The sequence below is a fragment of the Balaenoptera physalus genome, assembly GCF_965194825.1.
Source record: "Balaenoptera physalus genome assembly, chromosome: 5".
Taxonomy (NCBI): Eukaryota; Metazoa; Chordata; class Mammalia; order Artiodactyla; family Balaenopteridae; genus Balaenoptera; species Balaenoptera physalus.
This window is the reverse complement of record NC_138884.1, coordinates 9,733,462-9,753,222: the sequence shown is the minus strand read 5'-3', so window position 1 is coordinate 9,753,222 and position 19,761 is coordinate 9,733,462. Positions and strand designations below refer to the sequence as shown.

The 19,761-nt window shown below is 39.2% G+C and overlaps 1 protein-coding gene across 10 annotated transcripts in view; it reads left to right on the top strand.

Annotated features, from left to right (window-relative positions):
- The window catches only part of FAM13A (family with sequence similarity 13 member A), a 349,193-nt gene that overhangs the window by 113,033 nt on the left and 216,399 nt on the right, over positions 1–19,761 (top strand). For all 10 annotated transcript variants that reach the window (XR_014263561.1, XR_014263562.1, XR_014263563.1 and 7 more), the window contains one exon: positions 17,313–17,466. Coding sequence is in view for 5 of the 10 variants with exons in the window: in XM_082461668.1 (XP_082317794.1) it covers positions 17,313–17,466 (154 nt within the window). In the remaining 5 variants the exon portion in view is untranslated. The remainder of the gene's footprint in view (positions 1–17,312; positions 17,467–19,761) is intronic.

The following is a 19,761-nucleotide window of genomic DNA, read 5'->3' as shown; positions in this document are numbered from 1 at the left end:
ATTTTGTGTTTCCATGCAAATTGCAAAATTTTTTTTCTAGTTCTGAGAAAAATGCCTATGGTAGTTTGATAGGGATTGCATTGAATCTGTAGATTGCTTTGGGTAGTATAGTCATTTTCACAATGTTGATTCTTCCAATCCAAGAGCATGGTATATCTCTCCATCTGTTTTTATCATCTTTAATTTCTTTCATCAGTGTCTTATAGTTTTCTGCATACAGGTCTTTTGTCTCCTTAGGTAAGTTTATTCCTGGGTATTTTATTCTTTTTGTTGCAATGGTAAATGGGAGTGTTTTCTTAATTTTGCTTTCAGATTTTTCATCATTAGTGTATAGGAATGCAAGAGATTTCTGTGCATTACTGTTGTATCCTGCTACTTTACCCAATTCATTGATTAGCTCTAGTAGTTTTCTGGTAGCATCTTTAGGATTCTCTATGTATAGTATCATGTCATCTGCAAACAGTGACACTTCTACTTCTTCTTTTCCAATTTGTGTTCCTTTTATTTCTTTTTCTTCTCTGATTGCCGTGGCTAGGACTTCCAAAACTATGTTGAATAATAGTGGTACGAGTGGACATCCTTGTCTCATTCCTGATCTTAGAGGAAATGCTTTCAGTTTTTCACCATTGAGAATGATGTTTGCTGTGGGTTTGTCATATATGGTCTTTATTATGTTGGGGTAGGTTCCCTCTATGCCCACTTTCTGGAGAGTTTTTATCATAAATGAGTGTTGAAGTTTGTCAAAAGCTTTTTCTGCATCTATTGAGATGATCATATGGTTTTTATCCTTCAATTTGTTAATATGGTGTATCACATTGATTGATTTGCGTATATTGAAGAATCGTTGCATCCCTGGGATGAATCCCACTTGATCATGGTGTATGATTCTTTTAATGTGTTGGTGGATTCTCTTTGGTAGTATTTTGTTGAGGATTTTTGCATCTATATTCATCTGTGATACTGGTCTGTAATTTTCTTTTTTTGTCGTATCTTTGTCTGATTTTGGCATCAGGGTGATGGTGGCCTCAGAGAATGAGTTTGGGAGTCTTCCTTCCTATGCAATTTTTTGGAAGAGTTTGAGAAGGATAGGTGTTAGCTCTTCTCTAAATGTTTGATAGAATTCACCTGTGAAGCCATCTGGTCCTGGACTTTTGTTTGTTGGAAGATTTTTAATCACAGTTTCAATTTCATTACTTGTGATTGGTGTGTTCATATTTTCTATTTCTTCCTGGTTCAGTCTTGGAAGGTTATACCTTTCTAAGAATTTGTCCATTTCTTCCAGGTTGTCCATTTTATTGGCATAGAGTTGCTTGTAGTAGTCTCTTAGGATGCTTTGTATTTCTGCGGTGTCTGTTGTAACTTCTCCTTTTTCATTTCTACTTTTATTGATTTGAGTCCTCTCCCTCTTTTTCTTGATGAGTCTGGCTAAAGGTTTATCAATTTTGTTTATCTTCTCAAAGAACCAGCTTTTACTTTTATTGATCTTTGCTATTGTTTTTTTGTTTCAATTTCATTTATTTCTGCTCTGATCTTTATGATTTCTTTCCTTCTGCTAACTTTGGGTTTTATTTGTTCTTCTTTCTCTAGTTCCTTTAGGTGTAAGGTTAGATTGTTGAGATTTTTCTTGTTTCTTGAAGTAGGATTGTATAGCTATAAACTTCCCTCTTAGAACTGCTTTTGTTGCATCCCATAGGTTTTGGATCATCATGTTTTCATTGTCATTTGTCTCTAGGTTTTTTTTGATTTCCTCTTTGATTTCTTCAGTGATCACCTGGTTATTTAGTAACATATTGTTTAGCCTCCATGTGTTTGTGTTTTTTACGTTTTTTTCCCTTTAATTGATTTCTAATCTCATGGCGTTGTGGTCAGAAAAGATGCTTGATATGATTTCAGTTTTCTTCAATTTACCGAGGCTTGATTTGTGACCGAATATGTGATCTATCTTGGAGAATGTTCTGTGCACACTTGAGAAGAAAGTGTAATCTGCTGTTTTTGGATGGAATGTCCTATAAATATCAATTAAATCTATCTGGTCTATTGTGTCATTTAAAGCTTGTTTCCTTATTAATTTTCTGTTTGCATGATCTGTCCATTGGTGTAAGTGAGGTGTTAAAGTCCCCCACTATTACTGTGTTACTGTCGATTTCCTCTTTAATAGCTGTTAGCAGTTGCCATACGTATTGAGGTGCTCCTATGTTGGGTGCATATATATTTATAACTGTTATATCTTCTTCTTGGATTGATCCCTTGATCATTATATAGTGTCCTTCCTTGTCTCTTGTAAAATTCTTTATTTTAAAATTATTTTATCTGATATGAGTATTGCTACTCCAACTTTTGATTTCCATTTGCATGGAATATCTTTTTCCATCCCCTCACTTTCAGTCTGTATGTGTCCCTAGGTCTGAAGTGGGTCTCTTGTAGACAGCACATAGATGGGTCTTGTTTTTGTATCCATTCAGCAAGCCTGTGTCTTTTGGTTGGAGCATTTAATCCATTCACGTTTAAGGTAATTATCGATATGTATGTTCCTATAACCATTTTCTTAATTGTTTTGGGTTTGTTTTTGTAGGTCCTTTTCTTCTCTTATGTTTCCCACTTAGAGAAGTTCCTTTAGCATTTGTTGTAGAGCTGGTTTGGTGGTGCTGAATTCTCTTGGCTTTTGCTTGTCTGTAAAGCTTTTGATTTCTCCATCGAATCTGAATGAGATCCTTGCCAGGTAGAGTAATCTTGGTTTTAGATTCTTCCCTTTCATCACTTTAAATATATCATGCCACTCCCTTCTGGCTTGCAGAGTTTCTGCTGAGAAATCAGCTGTTAACCTTATGGGAGTTCCCTTGTATGTTATTTATCGTTTTTCCCTTGCTGCTTTCAATAATTTTTCTTTGTCTTTAATTTTTGCCAATTTGATTACTATGTGTCTCGGCATGTTTCTCCTTGGGTTTATTCTATATGGGACTCGCTGCGCTTCCTGGACTTGGGTGGCTATTTCCTTTTCCATGTTAGGGAAGTTTGCGACTATGATCTCTTCAAATATTTTCTCGGGTCCTTTCTCTCTCTCTTCTCCTTCTGGGACCCCTATAATGCGAATGTTCGTGCGTTTAATGTTGTCCCAGAGGTCTCTTATGCTGTCTTCATTTCTTTTCATTCTTTTTTCTTTATTCTGTTCTGCAGCAGTGAATTCCACCAATCTGTCTTCCAGGTCACTTATCCGTTTTTCTGCCTCAGTTATTCTGCTATTGATTCCTTCTAGTGTAGTTTTCTTTTCAGTTATTGTATTGTTCATCTCTGCTTGTTCTTTAATTCTTCTAGATCTTTGTTAAACATTTCTTGCATCTTCTCAATCTTTGCCTCCATTCTTTTTCCGATGTCCTGGATCATCTTCACTATCATTATTCTGAATTCTTTCTCTGGGAGGTTGCCTATCTCCACTTCATTTAGTTGTTTTTCTGGGGTTTTATCTTGTTCCTTCATCTGGTACCTAGCCCTCTGCCTTTTCATCTTGTCTATCTTTCGTGAATGTGGTTTTTGTTTCACAGGCTGCAGGATTGTAGTTCTTCTTGCTTCTACTGTGTGACCTCTGGTGGATGAGGCTATCTAAGTGGCTTGATGAGAGGGACCATCGTTACAGTAACACAAGCTTTTATAATTCCCCATGTATTTACCTTTATTGAAATATTTCTTTCTCAGTTCAGCTTCATTTTACTGCCTATTGTCCTTTCATTTCAGTGTGCAGGATTCCCCTGAGCATTTCTTGCAGGGCAGGGGTGTTGGTCACTGACTCCCTCAGCTTTTGTTTATCTGGGAATATCTTAATTTCTCCCTCACTTTTGACGGACATTTTTGCCACAGATATAATTATTGGTTGATAGTTTCTCTCTTTTAGCATTTTGAGTATATCAGTCTCTGGCCTCCAAACTTTCTGATGAGAAATCTGTTGATAATCTAATTGAAGATCCCTTGTATGTGATGATTCACTTCCCTCTTGCTGCTTTCAAAATTCTCTCTTTGTCTTCAGCTTTTCAAAGTTTGATTATAATGTGTCTTAGTGTAGGTCTTTGGGTCCTTTGAGCTTCTTGGATATTCATACTCATATCTTTCATCTTGAAGTTTTCATTCATTATTTCTTCAGATATTTTCTCTGCCCTTTTCTCTATCTCTTCTCCTTCTGGCACTCTTATGATGTGTCGGTTGGTACTTGCTGGTGTCCCACAGGTTCATTAGGTTCTGTTTGCTTTTCTTAGATCTTTTTTTCTTCCTTTTCCTCACACTCAGTAATTTCCAGTGTCCTGTCTTCATGTTCACTGATTCTTTCTTCTGCCTGCTGAAATCTGTCTTTGAATCCTACCAGTGAATTTCTCATTGCAATTACTGTACTTTTTATCTCCAAAATTTCTTTTGGCTTCCTTTTTGGGTTTTCTTTCTCTGTATTGATACTTCCATTTTGTTCACGCATTATTTTCTTGACTTTTCGACATCTTCTTTTAGTTTTCCGAGCATCTTTAAGACAGTTGTTTTAAAGTCTTTAGTATATCTTCCATCAAATCTTTTTCTAGGACAGTTTCTGTTGATTTATTTTTTCCCTGAATGAGCCATATTTTCCTGTCTCTGTATGCCTTGTGATTTTTTTGTTGAACAAAAGACATGTAAATCTAATAATGTAGTAACTCTGGAAATCAGATTTTCCTCCTTGCCTGGGGTATGCTGTTTTTAATGTTTTTGTTGATTGGCTTTGGTTTTGGTTTTAGTTTTTGATTTTGATTGTTGCAGACTGTTTTTGTACCAACATCAGCCTTAAGTATGAACTTAAGGTCTTCTCAGGTCTTTTTTGAGCCTTTCCCTGGGCATGCACAGTCACTTTCTAATTTTCCCCATATATGCAGTTGTTTTTGAATGTCCTAGTCTTGAATGTCTGACTCCCAAAAGAGGAAAAAGGAAAGAAGTCAAAGTGGCAGAAAAAAGGGTGTCAGCCCTTTAAATCCCCAAGAAGTCACTTCAGCTAAGAGGGAGGGGCTTTCAACAAGGGAGGGAGGTGCAGCAGCAATGGCTGCCCACCTTTTTGCACCTCAGACACAGCAGTCAGCATTCAGAGCACAGCTCCCCAATATTTGAACGACAGGGTCCTTTTTGCTTATCCTGGCTCCCACAAGCTGTGTGCAAGCTGCTCGAGGAACCTGAGAACAGCTTCCTGCCACATGGCTGGGGTGGGGGATGAGTGGCTACTGTGCTAAGAGCTAAAATTGACCAAAATTAATCACGGCTTACTGTCTGAGCCTTCCCTGGATGTTACTGAGTTCCAAAATATTTCATCAGACAAATTCTGCCGGTGTAATTGTTATCTAGGTAGGGGGACAGATGTCTGGTGCTTCCTACTCCACTATCTTCCCAGAATCCTCTCCTTACATTGTTTCTCATTTGTTTTGTCTTGGATATTTAAAAAGTGGTAAATTTAAAATTGACAAGCTTTTATGAATGGGAATAACCCTATGGCAGGAAGTTATAATTGCCACAGGTATCTCTAGCAGACTGCTGCAGAATTGATGCAAAAGATCTTCAGTGATAGGATCCATGCATTCCTTAACTGAAGCTTTACCCTTACATCTGACTAAAGAAACATACTGTAATAAAAATGATTGAGAGTAAATGTATTATATAGAATACCTTGAATCTAATTTAGTTTCAAAATAAGCCTGAAGTGTCTGCTTTGTTACAACAGATAACTGGCAACATCTCAAAACGGGCTGTTACTCTGTGGTTGAGAAAGGCATCCTTAGAGGATGAAACTAAAGAGAGAAGTTATTTGCTTCAACACACCTAACATATATTGATGGAACAAACATAGGATAACAACAATAGATGTTCTGGTTCAAACAGGAAGAAATTCAAGATAAAAAAATAAAGTCGCTGGCTAATGACATTTCTGATATCCAGCCCAGCAAATGTTGCGGATCTGTCGACTAGGTCTCAAAGCCTGGGAATACTTCTCCGTGCTTTTCAACTTCACCCTCTTGGTTCTCGGTTCTGCCCTCTGAGTCATCCTTCATTTTTGATGAAAGGCAGCACATTTGCAGCTGAGTAGCTTTATCAGCCTGCTTCCTGCCAAAAGAATTTTGGAAATCTAATGGCCTCCTTTCATTTTGTACCCTTTTTGTCCCTTTCATTCCAAGTTGGCAGTGTTTCTGCTGAAATAAATTTCTCAAAAACTTACTAGTCTTCTGTGAATTTCACTGGGATTCACTCCAGTAGAAAAAAAGACACATTCCCCTCAGATCTTTCCAAGATAATCCTTTCTCTGTTTCAGGCTCCTGCTAAAGTGGCTGATGGACAGTGCCTTTAAAGTTCCTAGAGGCTCTCTGGTTTAATTGAAAGGATCTGTGAGACACACCCTTAATCACCTGAAAGGGACCTTTGTCTAACTGAATAGTCTGAGGTTTTGATCTTTCTGAGGTTTTAGCAAAAGGTTGTATCATCACAGTCTCAACCTTTTCTGTGGAGCTTGCTTTCCTGACAGTGAATCTCTTAATTTCAGTGTCTTTTGCCATCTGTAGAGTCAACTTTTAAATCAAGTCCTATTTCCTTTTTACTTAAGTTTTAACCTCAGTTTCTCTCTCTCTCCCCTTCCCTCCCTCTCCCTCTCTCCCTCCTTCTCTCTTCCCTCTCCCTTCCTCTGTCTCTCTATCTCTGTCTCTCTCTCACTCTCAGCTTTTACCATAAGTGGCAAGGAGAAATCAGGTGGTACTTTCAAAATATGGCTTGGAAATTTCTTGCACTGTATATACAAGCTTGTTGCTTACACATGCTGCTTCCCACATAATGCAGGATACAATTTCACTAAGCTTTCTGCCAACAAAGCAAGGATCTCCCTTTCTCCAGTTTCCAATAACGTGTTTCTTATTTTCTTGTTACTGGGCACAATGCGTCCCTCACTTGGGGTGCTTAGCCAAATGAAGACACCAAGTACTTTTGATTAAAGCAGAAGCATTTATTCCTTGTGACAAGTAAGGAGACAGGGAGATAGCTCTCAAAGCCTTGTCTCCCAGCACAGCAGGATCAGGGAAGTTTAAGCTATGGGTGCATGCGTATTCATGAAGGGGCAAGTGTGATTTTCCATGTAGAGGTGGAGTTCCAGATGGGCTTGCACAGTGCGACAACATGCTCAAACACAGTTGCAAGTGCAGAAATAGTGGCAATCCCCCACCCTTGGGGTGGAGATTTTAGCTTTAAAATGAGGCAGAGGTCACTCTAGGTTGACAAAAGCCAGCCAACTTCCACTGTAGCGGGGTGTGGGTTCGATCCCTGGTTGAGGCCAAAAAGTAAAAAAAAAAAAATGTACTTTAGGCTGATCTGTACCTTTGGAACAGAACCTGGGAGTCATTATGACTGATTTATTATCTTTGCTGTGGTTTCTTCTCCCTCCTGATAAGTCATTTGTTCCTGCATTCTTTGTTCTATTTAAAAATTGTTATTTAGTGAGACCTATCCTTTGTTTCCACATGAAGACCCAGGAGGCCATAAGTCATCTTTTTCCAAGTCATCGGTAAACAGAACACAAAAGAGTTCTAAAATTCACGCTCTGGGTCTCTCTACCTAAGTTTGTCTAGTGCGTGTTACCACTTCTCTCATTGCCTGTTATTTTACTTCTGTAAGATATGACATACTGTGGTTTGACCTCACCCCTTCCTTATTACTGCCTGGCCAGCACTTCTGAGCTCTCACCGGCAGTGTCCTTTTTTTTGGGGGGGACGGGGGACACACTGCACGGCATGCGGGATCTTAGATCCCCGACCAGGGATCGAGTCCACGCCCCCTGCAGTGAAAGCGTGGATTCTTAACCACTGGACTGCCAGGGAAGTCCACCAGTGGTGTCCTTAAAATCCAGATGTCAACTAAAAACCTGTTGAAGGCATTTTAGGCTGTCTCTGTCATGCTACCCAAAGTCTTCCTGTCTCCTCTCACTCTCCAGTTCCAAAGACATTCCCACATTTTAGATATTTGTTAGAGCAGTAACCCACTTCCAGATACCGAACTCTGTACTAGTTTTCACTTGTTGTGTAACAGATCACCACAATTGTAGTGCCTTAAAACAACAAAAGTTGGCTATCTCAGGCTTTCCGTGGCTCAGGTGTCCGGGCACAGCTTAGCTGGGTCCTTTGTCTCTGGCCTGACAAAGCTGAAATCAAGGTAACAGCTGGGCTGCATGTTCTTAAGGAGGCTCAAGTTTGGAACAGAATCTGCTTTCAAGCTCATGAGTTGATGTTGGTAGACTCATTTCCTTGCAGCTGCATAAGGAGCCCAGCGCCTTACGGGCTGTGACCTAGAGGCAGGCCTCAGGTACACATTAGTCCCCTGCCATGTGGGGGTCTCATGGGTCCTCTCCGAACATGGCAGCTTATTTCATCAAGACCAGCGGCAGAAACCTCGCTCCAGTCTGCTGAGATTATGTTACATTATATAAGACTCAATCATGGGAGTGACGTCATATGACCTTTGCCATATTCTCTTGATCAGAGGCAAGTCACAGGTTCTGCCTACCCCCGAGGTGAGTACAGGAGTGTGACTCATTGGGAGTCACCTTAGGATATGTACCCCGAAGATGGCATAGTAGGGTGAACAATATCCCCCAGAGATATCAAGTTATAATCCTTGGAAACTGTAAATACTACCCTATTTGGTGAAAAAGGGGGACTTTACGGTTGTAATTAAGATAGAGATCTTCAGATAAAGGGATTGTCTTAGATTATTTGAGTGGGTACTGAATGCGATCACACGTATTCTTATAGGAAGGGGGCAGAAGGGGATCGGACATGCACACAGAGGAGAAGGCCATGTGAACATGGAGTAGAGAGAAATTGAAGATGTCGGCCTTGATTGAAGATTGAAGTGGTGCAGCTACAGCCAAGTAATGCCGTAGCCATAATCTCCCCCTTGAGCCTCTGTGGCGTGTATGGCCTTGCTCACTTTAATTTCTGTCTGGTAATACTGCTGTTACTCTTCTGGCCTCCAGAACTGGGAGAGAATCAATTTCTGTCTCAAGCCACCCAGTTTGTCACAGTTTTGTTGCATCAGCCGTAGGAAATGAATACAGGTGGATATTAATTGATGCGTCATTGTTGCTTTTTTAATGCATTTCACTGATTACTCAGTCAGATTAAGTATCTTTTCATAAGATTCTTGACTGTCCAAGTGTTTTCTTCTGAGTTTTTCCATTTGTCTTTTGTCTCTTTTTTTAAAAAAGAAACAAAGATAAGAAAATTACTCAGTGTCTTATTGATTAGTAAAAATACTTTAGATACTCTGATTACTAATGCTATGTCAGTTGTCCATGTTACTGAAGAGATATTTCTTTTCTTCCAATCTATAGCTTGTCTTTCTACCTTATATAGAGTGTCTTCTGCGTTCAGAAGCTTTTTATACCTCTTTTATTTAATTATGGAAAATTTTAAACATACCCAAAAGAAGAGAGAATAGTATAATGCATCTTCAGTGTACATAATCTTCAACAATTATCAGCATTTTTTCCCAGAATTATTTATCTTTTCCTTTAGATTGTGTGCCTTTTGTGCATTATCTAAAAAATCTTTAAATAAAGACTGTGTTGCTGTTATTTGTGTAACTGAGTATTTCTGTCATGGTAAAACACTCATTCTTTTTGTGATAACACTTGTTCTTTCTAGCTTTTTCTTTCTTTTTTTTTAACATCTTTATTGGAGTATAATTGCTTTACAATGGTGCATTAGTTTCTGCTTTATAACAAAGTAAATCAGCTATACATATATACATATCCCCATATCTCCTCTATCTTGCATCTCCTTCCCATCCTCCCTATCCCACCCCTCTAGGTGGTCACAAAGCACCAAACTGATCTTCTGTGGTATGAAGTTGCTTCCCACTAGATATCTATTTTACATTTGGTAGTGTATATATGTCCATGCCACTCTCTCACTTCGTCCCAGCCTACCACCCATCCCCCTCCCTGTGTCCTCAAGTCCATTCTCTACGTCTGCGTCTTTATTCCTGTCCTGCCCCTAGGTTCTTCAGAACCTTTTTTTTTTTTTTTTTTAGATTCCATATATATGTGTTAGCATACAGTATTTGTTTTTCTCTTTCTGACTTACTTCACTCTGTATGACAGACTCTAGGTCCATCCACCTCACTACAAATAACTCAATTTCGTTTCTTTTTATGGCTGAGTAATATTCCATTGTATATATGTGCCACGTCTTCTTTATCCATTCTTCTGTCGATAGACACTTAGGTTGCTTCCATGTCCTGGCTATTGTAAATAGAGCTGCAATGAACATTGTGGTACATGACTCTTTTTGAATTATGGTTTTCTCAGGGTATATGCCCAGTAGTGGGATTGCTGGGTGGTATGGTAGTTCTGTTTTTAGTTTTTTAAGGAACCTCCATACTGTTCTCCATAGTGGCTGTATCAATTTACATTCCCACCAACAGTGCAAGAGGGTTCCCTTTTCTCCACACCCTCTCCAGCATTTATTGTTGGTAGCTTTTTGATGATGGCCATTCTGACTGGTGTGAGGTGATACCTCATTGTAGTTTTGACTTGCATTTCTCTAATGATTAGTGATGTTGAGCATCCTTTCATGTGTTTGTTGGCAATCTGTATATCTTCTTTGGAGAAATGTCTATTTTGGCCTTCTGCCAATTTTTAGATTGGATTGTTTGTTTTTTTTTGATATTGAGCTGTATGAGCTGCTTGTAAATTTTGGAGGTTAATCCTTTGTCAGTTGCTTCATTTGCAAATATTTTCTCCCAGTCTGAGGGTTGTCTTTTCGTCTTGTTTATGTTTTCCTTTGCTGTGCAAAAGCTTTTAAGTTTCATTAGGTCCCATTTGTTTATTTTTGTTTTTATTTCCATTACTCTAGGAGGTGGGTCAAAAAGGATCTTGCTGTGATGTATGTCACAGTGTTCTGCCTATGTTTTCCTCTAAGAGTTTGATAGTGTCTGGCCTTACGTTTAGGTCTTTAACCCATTTTGAGTTTATTTTTTTGTATAGTGTTAGGGAGTGTTCTAATTTCATTCTTTTACATGTAGCTGTCCAGTTTTCCCAGCACCACTTATTGAAGAGGCAGTCTTTTCTCCATTGTATATTCTTGCCTCCTTAATCAAAGATGAGGTGACCATATGTGTGTGGGTTTATCTCTGGGCTTTCTCTCCTGTTCCATTGATCTATATTTCTGTTTTTGTGCCAGTACCATACTGTCTTGACTACTGTAGCTTTGTAGTATAGTCTGAAGTCAGGGAGTCTGATTCCTCCAGCTCCGTTTTTCTTTCTCAACATTGCTTTGGCTATTCGGGGTCTTTTGTGTTTCCATACAAATTGTGAAATTTTTGTTCTAGTTCTGTGAATAATAATGCCATTGGTAGTTTGATAGGGATTGCATTGAATCTGTAGATTGCTTTGGGTAGTATAGTCATTTTCACAGTGTTGATTCTTCCAATCCAAGAACATGGTATATCTCTCCATCTGTTGGTATCATCTTTAATTTCTTTCATCAGTGTCTTATAGTTTTCTGCATACAGGTCTTTTGTCTCCTTAGGTAGGTGTATTCCTAGGTATTTTATTCTTTTTGTTGCAATGGTAAATGGAAGTGTTTCCTTAATTTCTCCTTCAGATTTTTCATCATTAGTGTGTAGGAATGCAAGAGATTTCTGGGCATTAATGTTGTATCCTGCTACTTTACCAAATTCATTGATTAGCTCTAGTAGTTTTCTGGTAGCATCTTTAGGATTCTGTATGTATAGTATTATGTCATCTGCAAACAGTGACAGCTTTACTTTTTCTTTTCCAATTTGGATTCCTTTTGTTTCTTTTTCTTCTCTGATTGCTGTGGCTAAAACTTCCAAAACTATGTTGAATAATAGTGGTGAGAGTGGACAACCTTGTCTTCTTCCTGATCTTAGAGGCAATGGTTTCAGTTTTTCACCATTGAGAGCGATGTTGGCTGTGGGTTTGTCATATGTGGTCTTTATTATGTTGAAGTAAGTTCCCTCTATGCCTACTTTCTGGAGTGTTTTTATCATAAATGGGTGTTGAATTTTGTCGAAAGCTTTCTCTGCATCAATTGAGATGATGATATGGTTTTCCTCCTTCAATTTGTTAATATGGTTTATCACATTGATTAATTTGCGTGTATTGAAGAATTCTTGCATTCGTGGGGTAAAGCCCACTTGACCATGGTATATGATCCTTGTAATGTGCCGTTGGATTCAGTTTGCTAGTATTTTGTTGAGGATTTTTGCATCTATGTTCATCAGTGATATTGGCCTGTAGTTTTCTTTCTTTGTGACATCTTTGTCTGGTTTTGTTATCAGGGTGATGGTGGCCTTGTAGAATGAGTTTGGCAGTGTTCCTCCCTCTGCTATATTTTGGAAAAGTTTGAGAAGGATAGGTGTTAGCTCTTCTCTAAATGTTTGATAGAATTCACGTGTGAAGCCATCTGGTCCTTGGCTTCTGTTTGTTGGAAGGTTTTTAATCACAGTTTCAATTTCTGTGCTTGTGATTGGTCTGTTTATATTTTCTATATCTTCCTGGTTCAGTCTCAGAAGGTTGTACGTTTCTCAGAATTTGTCCATTTCTTCCAGGTTGTCCATTTTATTGGCATATAGTTGCTTGTAGTAATTTCTCATGATCCTTTGTATTTCGGCACTGCCAGTTGTTACTTCACCTTCTTCATTTCTAATTCTATTGATTTCAGTCTTCTCCGTTTTTTCTTGATGAGTCTGGCTAATGGTTTATCAATTTTGTTTATCTTCTCAAAGAACCAGCTTTTAGTATTATTCATCTTTGCTATTGTTTCCTTCATTTATTTTTGATCTGATCTTTATGATTTCTTTCCTTCTGCTAACTTTGGGGTTTCTTAGTTCTTCTTTCTCTAATTGCTTTAGGTGTAAGGTTAGGTTGTTAATTTGAGATGTTTTTTGTCTCTTGAGGTAGGATTGTATTGCTATAAACTTCCCTCTTAGAACTGATTTTGCTGTATCCCATAGGTTTGGGGTCATCATGTTTTCATTGTCATTTGTTTCTAGGTATTTTTAAATTTTTGATTTCTTCAGTGATCTCTTGGTTATTTAGTAGTGTATTGTTTAGCCTCCATGTGTTTGTATTTTTTACCAACTTTTTCCTGTTACTGATAACTAGTCTCATAGTGTTGTGGTCCAAAAAGGTACTCGATAAGATTTCAATTTTGTTAAATTTACCAAGACTTGATTTGTGACCCAAGATATGATCTATCCTGGAGAATGTTCCATGAGCACTTGAGAAGAAAGTGTATTCTTTTGTTTTTGGATGGAATGTCATATAAATATCAATTAAGTCCATCTTGTTTAGTGTATCATTTAAAGCTTGTGTTTCCTTATTTATTTTCATTTTGGATGATCTGTCCATTGGTGAAAGTGGGGTGTTAAAGTCCCCTACTATGATTGTGTTACTGTCTATTTTCCCTTTTATGGCTGTTAGCATTTGCCATATGTATTGGGCTACTCCTATGTTGGGTGCATAAATATTTAAAATTGTTATATCTTCTTCTTGGATTAATCCCTTGATCATTATGTAGTGTCCTTCTTTGTCTCTTATTTAGTCTTTATTTTAAAGACGATTTTGTCTGATATGAGAATTGCTACTCCAGCTTTCTTTTGATTTCCATTTGCATGGAATATCTTTTTCCATCCCCTCACTTTCAGTCTGTGTGTGTCCCTAGGTCTGAAGTGGGTCTCTTGTAGACAGCATATATACGGGTCTTGTTTTTGTATCCATTCAGCCAGTCTCTGTCCTATGGTTGGAGCATTTAATCCATTTACATTTAAGGTAGTTATCGATATGTATGTTCCTGTTACTGTTTTCTTAATTGTTTTGGGTTTGTCATTGTAGGTCTTTTCCTTCTCTTGTGTTTCCTACCTAGAGAAGTTCCTTTAGCATTTGTTTTAAAGCTGGTTTGGTGGTGCTGAATTCTCTTAGCTTTTGCTTGTGCTTGTCTGTAAAGGTTTTAATTTCTCCATCTAATCTGAATGAGATCCTTGCTGGGTACAGTAATCTTGGTTACAGGTTTTCCCCTTTCATCACTTTAAATATGTCCTGCCACTCCCTTCTGGCTTGCAGAGTTTCTGCTGGAAGATCAGCTGTTAACCTTACGGCAATTCCCTTGTATATTATTTGTTGTTTTTCCCTTGCTGCTTTTAATATTTTTTCTTGGTATTGAATTTTTGATAGTTTGATTAATATGTGTCTTGGAATGTTTCTCCTTGGATTTATCCTGTATGGGACTCTCTGCACTTCCTGGACCTGATTGACTATTTCCTTTCCCATATTAGGGAAGTTTTCAACTATAATTTCTTCAAATATTTTCTGTCCCTTTCTTTTTCTCTTCTTCTGCTAGGACCCCTATAATTCGAATGTTGGTGCATTTAATGTTGTCCCAGAGGTCTCTGAGACTGTCCTCAATTCTTTTCATTCCTTTTTTTTTAATTCTGCTCTGCGGTAGTTATTTCCACTATTTTATCTTCCGGGTCACTTATGCGTTCTTCTGCCTCAGTTATTCTGCTATTGAATCCTTCTAGAGAATTTTTAATTTCATTTATTGTGTTGTTCATCATTGTTTGTTTGCTCTTTAGTTCTTCTAGGTCCTTGTTAAATGTTTCTTGTATTTTCTCCATTCTATTTCCAAGATTTTGGATCATCTTTACTATCATTACTCTGAATTCGTTTTCAGGTAGACTGCCTGTATCCTCTTCATTTGTTTGGTCTGATGGGGTTTTACCTTGTTCCTTCATCTGCTGTGTGTTTCCTCTGTGTTCTCATTTTGCTTAACTTACTGTGTTTGGGGTCTCCTTTTTGCAGGCTGCAGGTTCGTAGTTCCCTTTGTTTTTGGTGTCTCCCCCCAGTGGCTAAGGTTGGTTCAGTGGGTTGTGTAGGCTTCCTGATGGAGGGGACTGGTGCCTATGTTCTGGTGGATGAGGCTGGATCTTGTCTTTCTGGTGGAGAGGACCACGTCCGGTGTGTATTTTGGGGTGTCTGTGATTTTAGGCAACCTCTATGCTAATGGGTGGGGTTGGGTTGCTGTCTTGCTCATTGTTTGGCATAGGGTGTCTAGCATTGTAGCTTGCTGGTCGTTGAATGAGCTGGGTCTTAGTGTTGAGATGGATATCTCTGGGAGAGCTTTTGCTGTTTGATATTACATGGAGCCAGGAGGTCTCTGGTGGACCAATGTCCTGAACTCGGCTCTCCCAACTCAGAGGCACAGGCCTGACACCTGGTTGAAGACCGTGTCAGCCACATGGCTCAGAAGAAAAGGGAGAAGAAAAGAAAGAAAGAAAAAAATAAAATAAAATAGTTATTAAAATAAAAAATAAATATTATTAAAAATAAAAAAATTTTTTTAAGTAATAAAAAAATGGAAAGAAAGAATAGGGCCACCAAACCAAAAAACAAATCCACCAATGATAAGAAGTGCTAAAAACTCTACTAAAAAAAAACAAAAGAAAAGGACAGACAGAACCCTAGGACAAATAGTAAAAGCAAAGCTGTACAGGCAAAATCACACAAAGAAGCATACATGTACACACTCACAAAAAGAGAAATAGGTAAATAATATATATATCTATCTATTAAAAGAAAAAAAAGGAAGAGAGCAACCAAATCAATGACCAAATCTACCAATGATAATAAACTCTAAATACTAAACTAAGATTAACCTAAGACCAGAAACAAATTAGGTGCCGAAAGCAAACCCCAAGTCTACAGTTGCTCCCAAAGTCCACCTCCTGAATTTGGGATGATTCTTTGTCTATTCAGGTATTCCATAGATACACCATACCTCAAGTTGACTGTGGAGCTTTAATCCGCTGCTCCTGAGGCTGCTGGGAGAGATTTCCCTTTCTCTTCTGTGTTCGCACAGCTCCCGGGGTTCAGCTTTGGATTTGGACCCGCCTCTGCGTGTAGGTCGCCTGAGGGTGTCTGTTCTTCGCTCAGACAGGACGGGGTTAAAGGAGCAGCTGCTTCGGGGGCTCTGGCTCACTCAGGCCGGGGGTAGGGAGCGGTACGGAGGAGGCGGGGCGAGCCTGCGGCGTCAGAGGCGTCGTGACGTTGCACCAGCCCGAGGCGCGCCGTGCGTTCTCCTGGGGAAGTTGTCCCCGGATCACAGGAGCCTGGCAGTGGCGGGCTGCACAGGCTCCCGGCAGGGGCAGTGTGGAGAGTGACCTGGGCTCGCACACAGGCTTCTTGGTGGCGGCAGCAGCAGCCTTAGTATCTCAGGCCCGTCTCTGGGGTCCGCGCTGATGGCCGCGGCTCGCGCCCGTCTCTGGAGCTCGTTTAGGTGGCGCTCTGAATCCCCTCTCCTCGCGCACCAGGAAACAAAGAGGTAAGAACAAGTCTCCTGCCTCTTCGGCAGCTGCAGACTTTTCCCGGACTCCCTGCCGGCTCACCGTGGCGCACTAGCCCCTTCAGCCTGTGTTCACGCCGCCAGCCCCAGTCCTCTCCCTGCGATCTGACCGCAGCCGAGCCTCAGCTCCCAGCCCCGCCCGTCCCGGCGGGGGAGCAGACAAGCCTCTCGGGCTGGTGAGTGCTGCTCGGCGCCGAGCCTCCGTGCGGGAATCTCTCCGCTTTGCCCTCCGCGCCCCTGTGGCTGCAGTCTCCTCCGTGGCTCCGAAGCTTTCCCCTCCGCCACCCGCAGTCTCCGCCTGCAAAGGGGCTCCTAGTGTGCGGACACCTTTCCTTCTTCACGGCTCCCTCCCACTGGTGCAGGTCCCGTCCCTATTCTTTTGTCTCTGTTATTTCTTTTTTCTTTTGCCCTCCCCAGGTATGTGGGGAGTTTCTTGCCTTTTGGGAGGTCTGAGGTCTTCTGCCAGTGTCCAGTGGGTGTTCTGTAGGAGCTGTTCTACATGTAGATGTATTTCTGATGTATCTGTGGGGAGGAAGGTGATCTCCGCGTCTTACTCGTCCGCCATCTTGAAGGTCTCTCTCTAGCTTTTACTTTTTTATAAATGTTACTTTATGTGTAGCAATTTCTAATATGTATAAAGCATTATTGATTGCACGCATGTTAACCTGTACCCTCTTCCTGAACAACATGTACTTTTCTTATTCAGCACAAGTTATTAATTCAGATCTTGGGAACTTGCCAGTTGTCCCAACAACATCCTGTGTGTCACCGTAGAACTTATTAAAAATCCCATGTGTATTTATAAGAAGGCTGATCAATCATTCAGGAAAGGTCAAAGTATAAGCCTGAGTCAGCTGTGCTGGCAGTTGTGTTTTTACAATGTAATTCCTCTCAATTTGTTTCCCTTATTTCTAGTGTGCCTCCTGGGCTTGAAGGCATGAAAGAGCAAGACCTCTGCAACAAGATAATGGCTAAAATATTAGAAAATTATAATACCCTGTTTGAAGTGGAGTATGTGGAAAATGATAACCAGAGGTGTGAAAACCTAGCGAGGCTTATCATAGTAAAAGTAAGTAACTTTGGTGTTTAATTTTCAGTATTGCTGTATTTTTAATGGAAGATATTTTATTTAATCATTCTCTGTTATAAAAATTCCTTATGGATATACTTTCAGTTTATTATTCCTATGTTGAATTCTTTTTACAAAATCTATTCTTTGTATCAAGTGTTTGTTAAACTGATATATATTCTTCTAAGATTGGAGAATAATTGTGGATTGATGTTTCCTTGCTGCTATAAAATCATCTCAAAAGCACTTACATGAGCCCAGAGATATGGTCAATTGGGTGCACCACCTTTTTATAGAAGCCTGGTGTTAATAGCAGGGATACGTGCTTAGGTCTGTGTCCAGAAGTGTTAGCTTACCAAGTAGACTGCGGATTCCTGAAGAAAGTATTACTATGTCTTTTTGTGTCTCTTGTTCCTGGCACACTTCCAAGTTCAACTAGAGACTCTAAGTCTCATATGTGCGGTCCTTGGTAACTGTCACCAGTAAAGGGGACTAGTTTTAAAACCTATAAAGGAATCTTGACAATACTATCTAAATCTTTTTATCATTGGCTGATAATTTATAACATATCTTTTACACATTAGGTTAATGCATGTAGTTCTCTAAAGATTTACAACTGAGAGTCAAAGGGTAAACATCCAAACCAAGTCCTTCAGGTAGCGACTAGAGGGAAGGCATCTTATTTCTTTCTCATTCATATTGAGGTAAATCTTGATGGAACTGATATGGGAGGTTCCCTCAAGAGGTTTCCTGAGACTTAACACATTTACAGACCACACTATTGTTGATTCATATGGCACTTCGTTTGGGCACTGAAGGGCTATTTTCATTTCTTCTTCCAGTTGAGGCATGACATTGAAGAAGAAATGAAAGGTAAGGGGTATCGTGTAGCACCCAATAGAAACAGCAAAAGACCGAAATGAGGTTTTCTGAACTAGGGCTCATGTGTGAATACAACAGACTCCGTATAGGGGATAGCGTGCGTATGAGAGGAATGCATTGGACAAGAATCTTGCCAACCTGATAAAGAGAACTTTAAACTGAAATCTGAGGAAAAGGAAGAACAATGCTCAGATGAAATGAGCTACTTTGGAGAATATCAAGTGTAGCATAAAGTGGAGGTAATGTGGTAGCTGAGAAAATATCAGTGATTCACAGAGAATATTAAAAATATATAACTTTTATCAGTTTTGCTATGAAAAATTAAAATAGTTTTCTAAATAGAAAAAAATCTACCTTAAATATGTTTATCCTACTCCTATAGTGCTTTGCAAAGGGTCTCTTTTTAAAATATTAAAAAGTGACTGACTTTGTTTCAGCTGTATCACGGATAAACACTTTTTAACACATACCTTTTAACTAGGGCTGATAAGATAATATGGTAAACCTAAAATAGAATGAAAATAGATAAATATGATCTCCTAAGCAAGACAGACTTGCTGAGATACAGATAATCACTAGAGTACACCAACAGGAGCTTACATGCTGTACAAATAAAATAACACCTGTTGAGATCTTTGGAAGAGTGCCCTGCATGGAAATCCTTGAGCTACTAGGTTTAAGCATGAGAGTACAAGATACATAAACTGAAAACACTGAGGGAGTCAAATACGGATATCTTAGGTGGATGAATATGACTGCTCCTCTCCTAATGCAAGTTTCAAATCTGGCAGATAAATGTCATCATTGGAAACTCCATGTCTATACTCTGAAGCATCATTCTGTTAAAGCAGAATATTTAATGCGTTTTTTTACTGATCTTGCTGATAGTCTTACCTCTGAGACGGTAAATAATGCAACAAGGAAGCATGGTTTTCTGGATCTAATTATAACCAATAAGGATAGAATGGAAGTTATGGAAATTAGTTTAATGGGATGTACCAGGGCCATTTTAAGGTCCATAACAATAAAGAATGGGCTAGCCATGGTTAGATATGTAAACCTGGACATTGTTTAGAAAGCAGATTTTTCTAAAATTCCTAAGATCGTAGAAACATTAGATATAAGCCAAAAGGAAGCTAGATTGAAAAGGGATTGGGAGGTTCACAATGATATCATTAACATACGAAAAATAGGAAGAATGGAAGAGCAGCTAAGAAAAACAAGGTATCATTCTCATGAGCTCAGCTTTTAGAAGGATGTATACAAAAAGAGTAAACAGGCACAGAACAAGTGATAAATACACTACAGTGACAGAGACTCGAAATATCTGAGCTGAGAATAATCTGAGCCTCATAAAAAGTACTGAGACAGAGGAAAGGGCTTTTAAAGGGAAAAAGTACTAAACCTATCCAC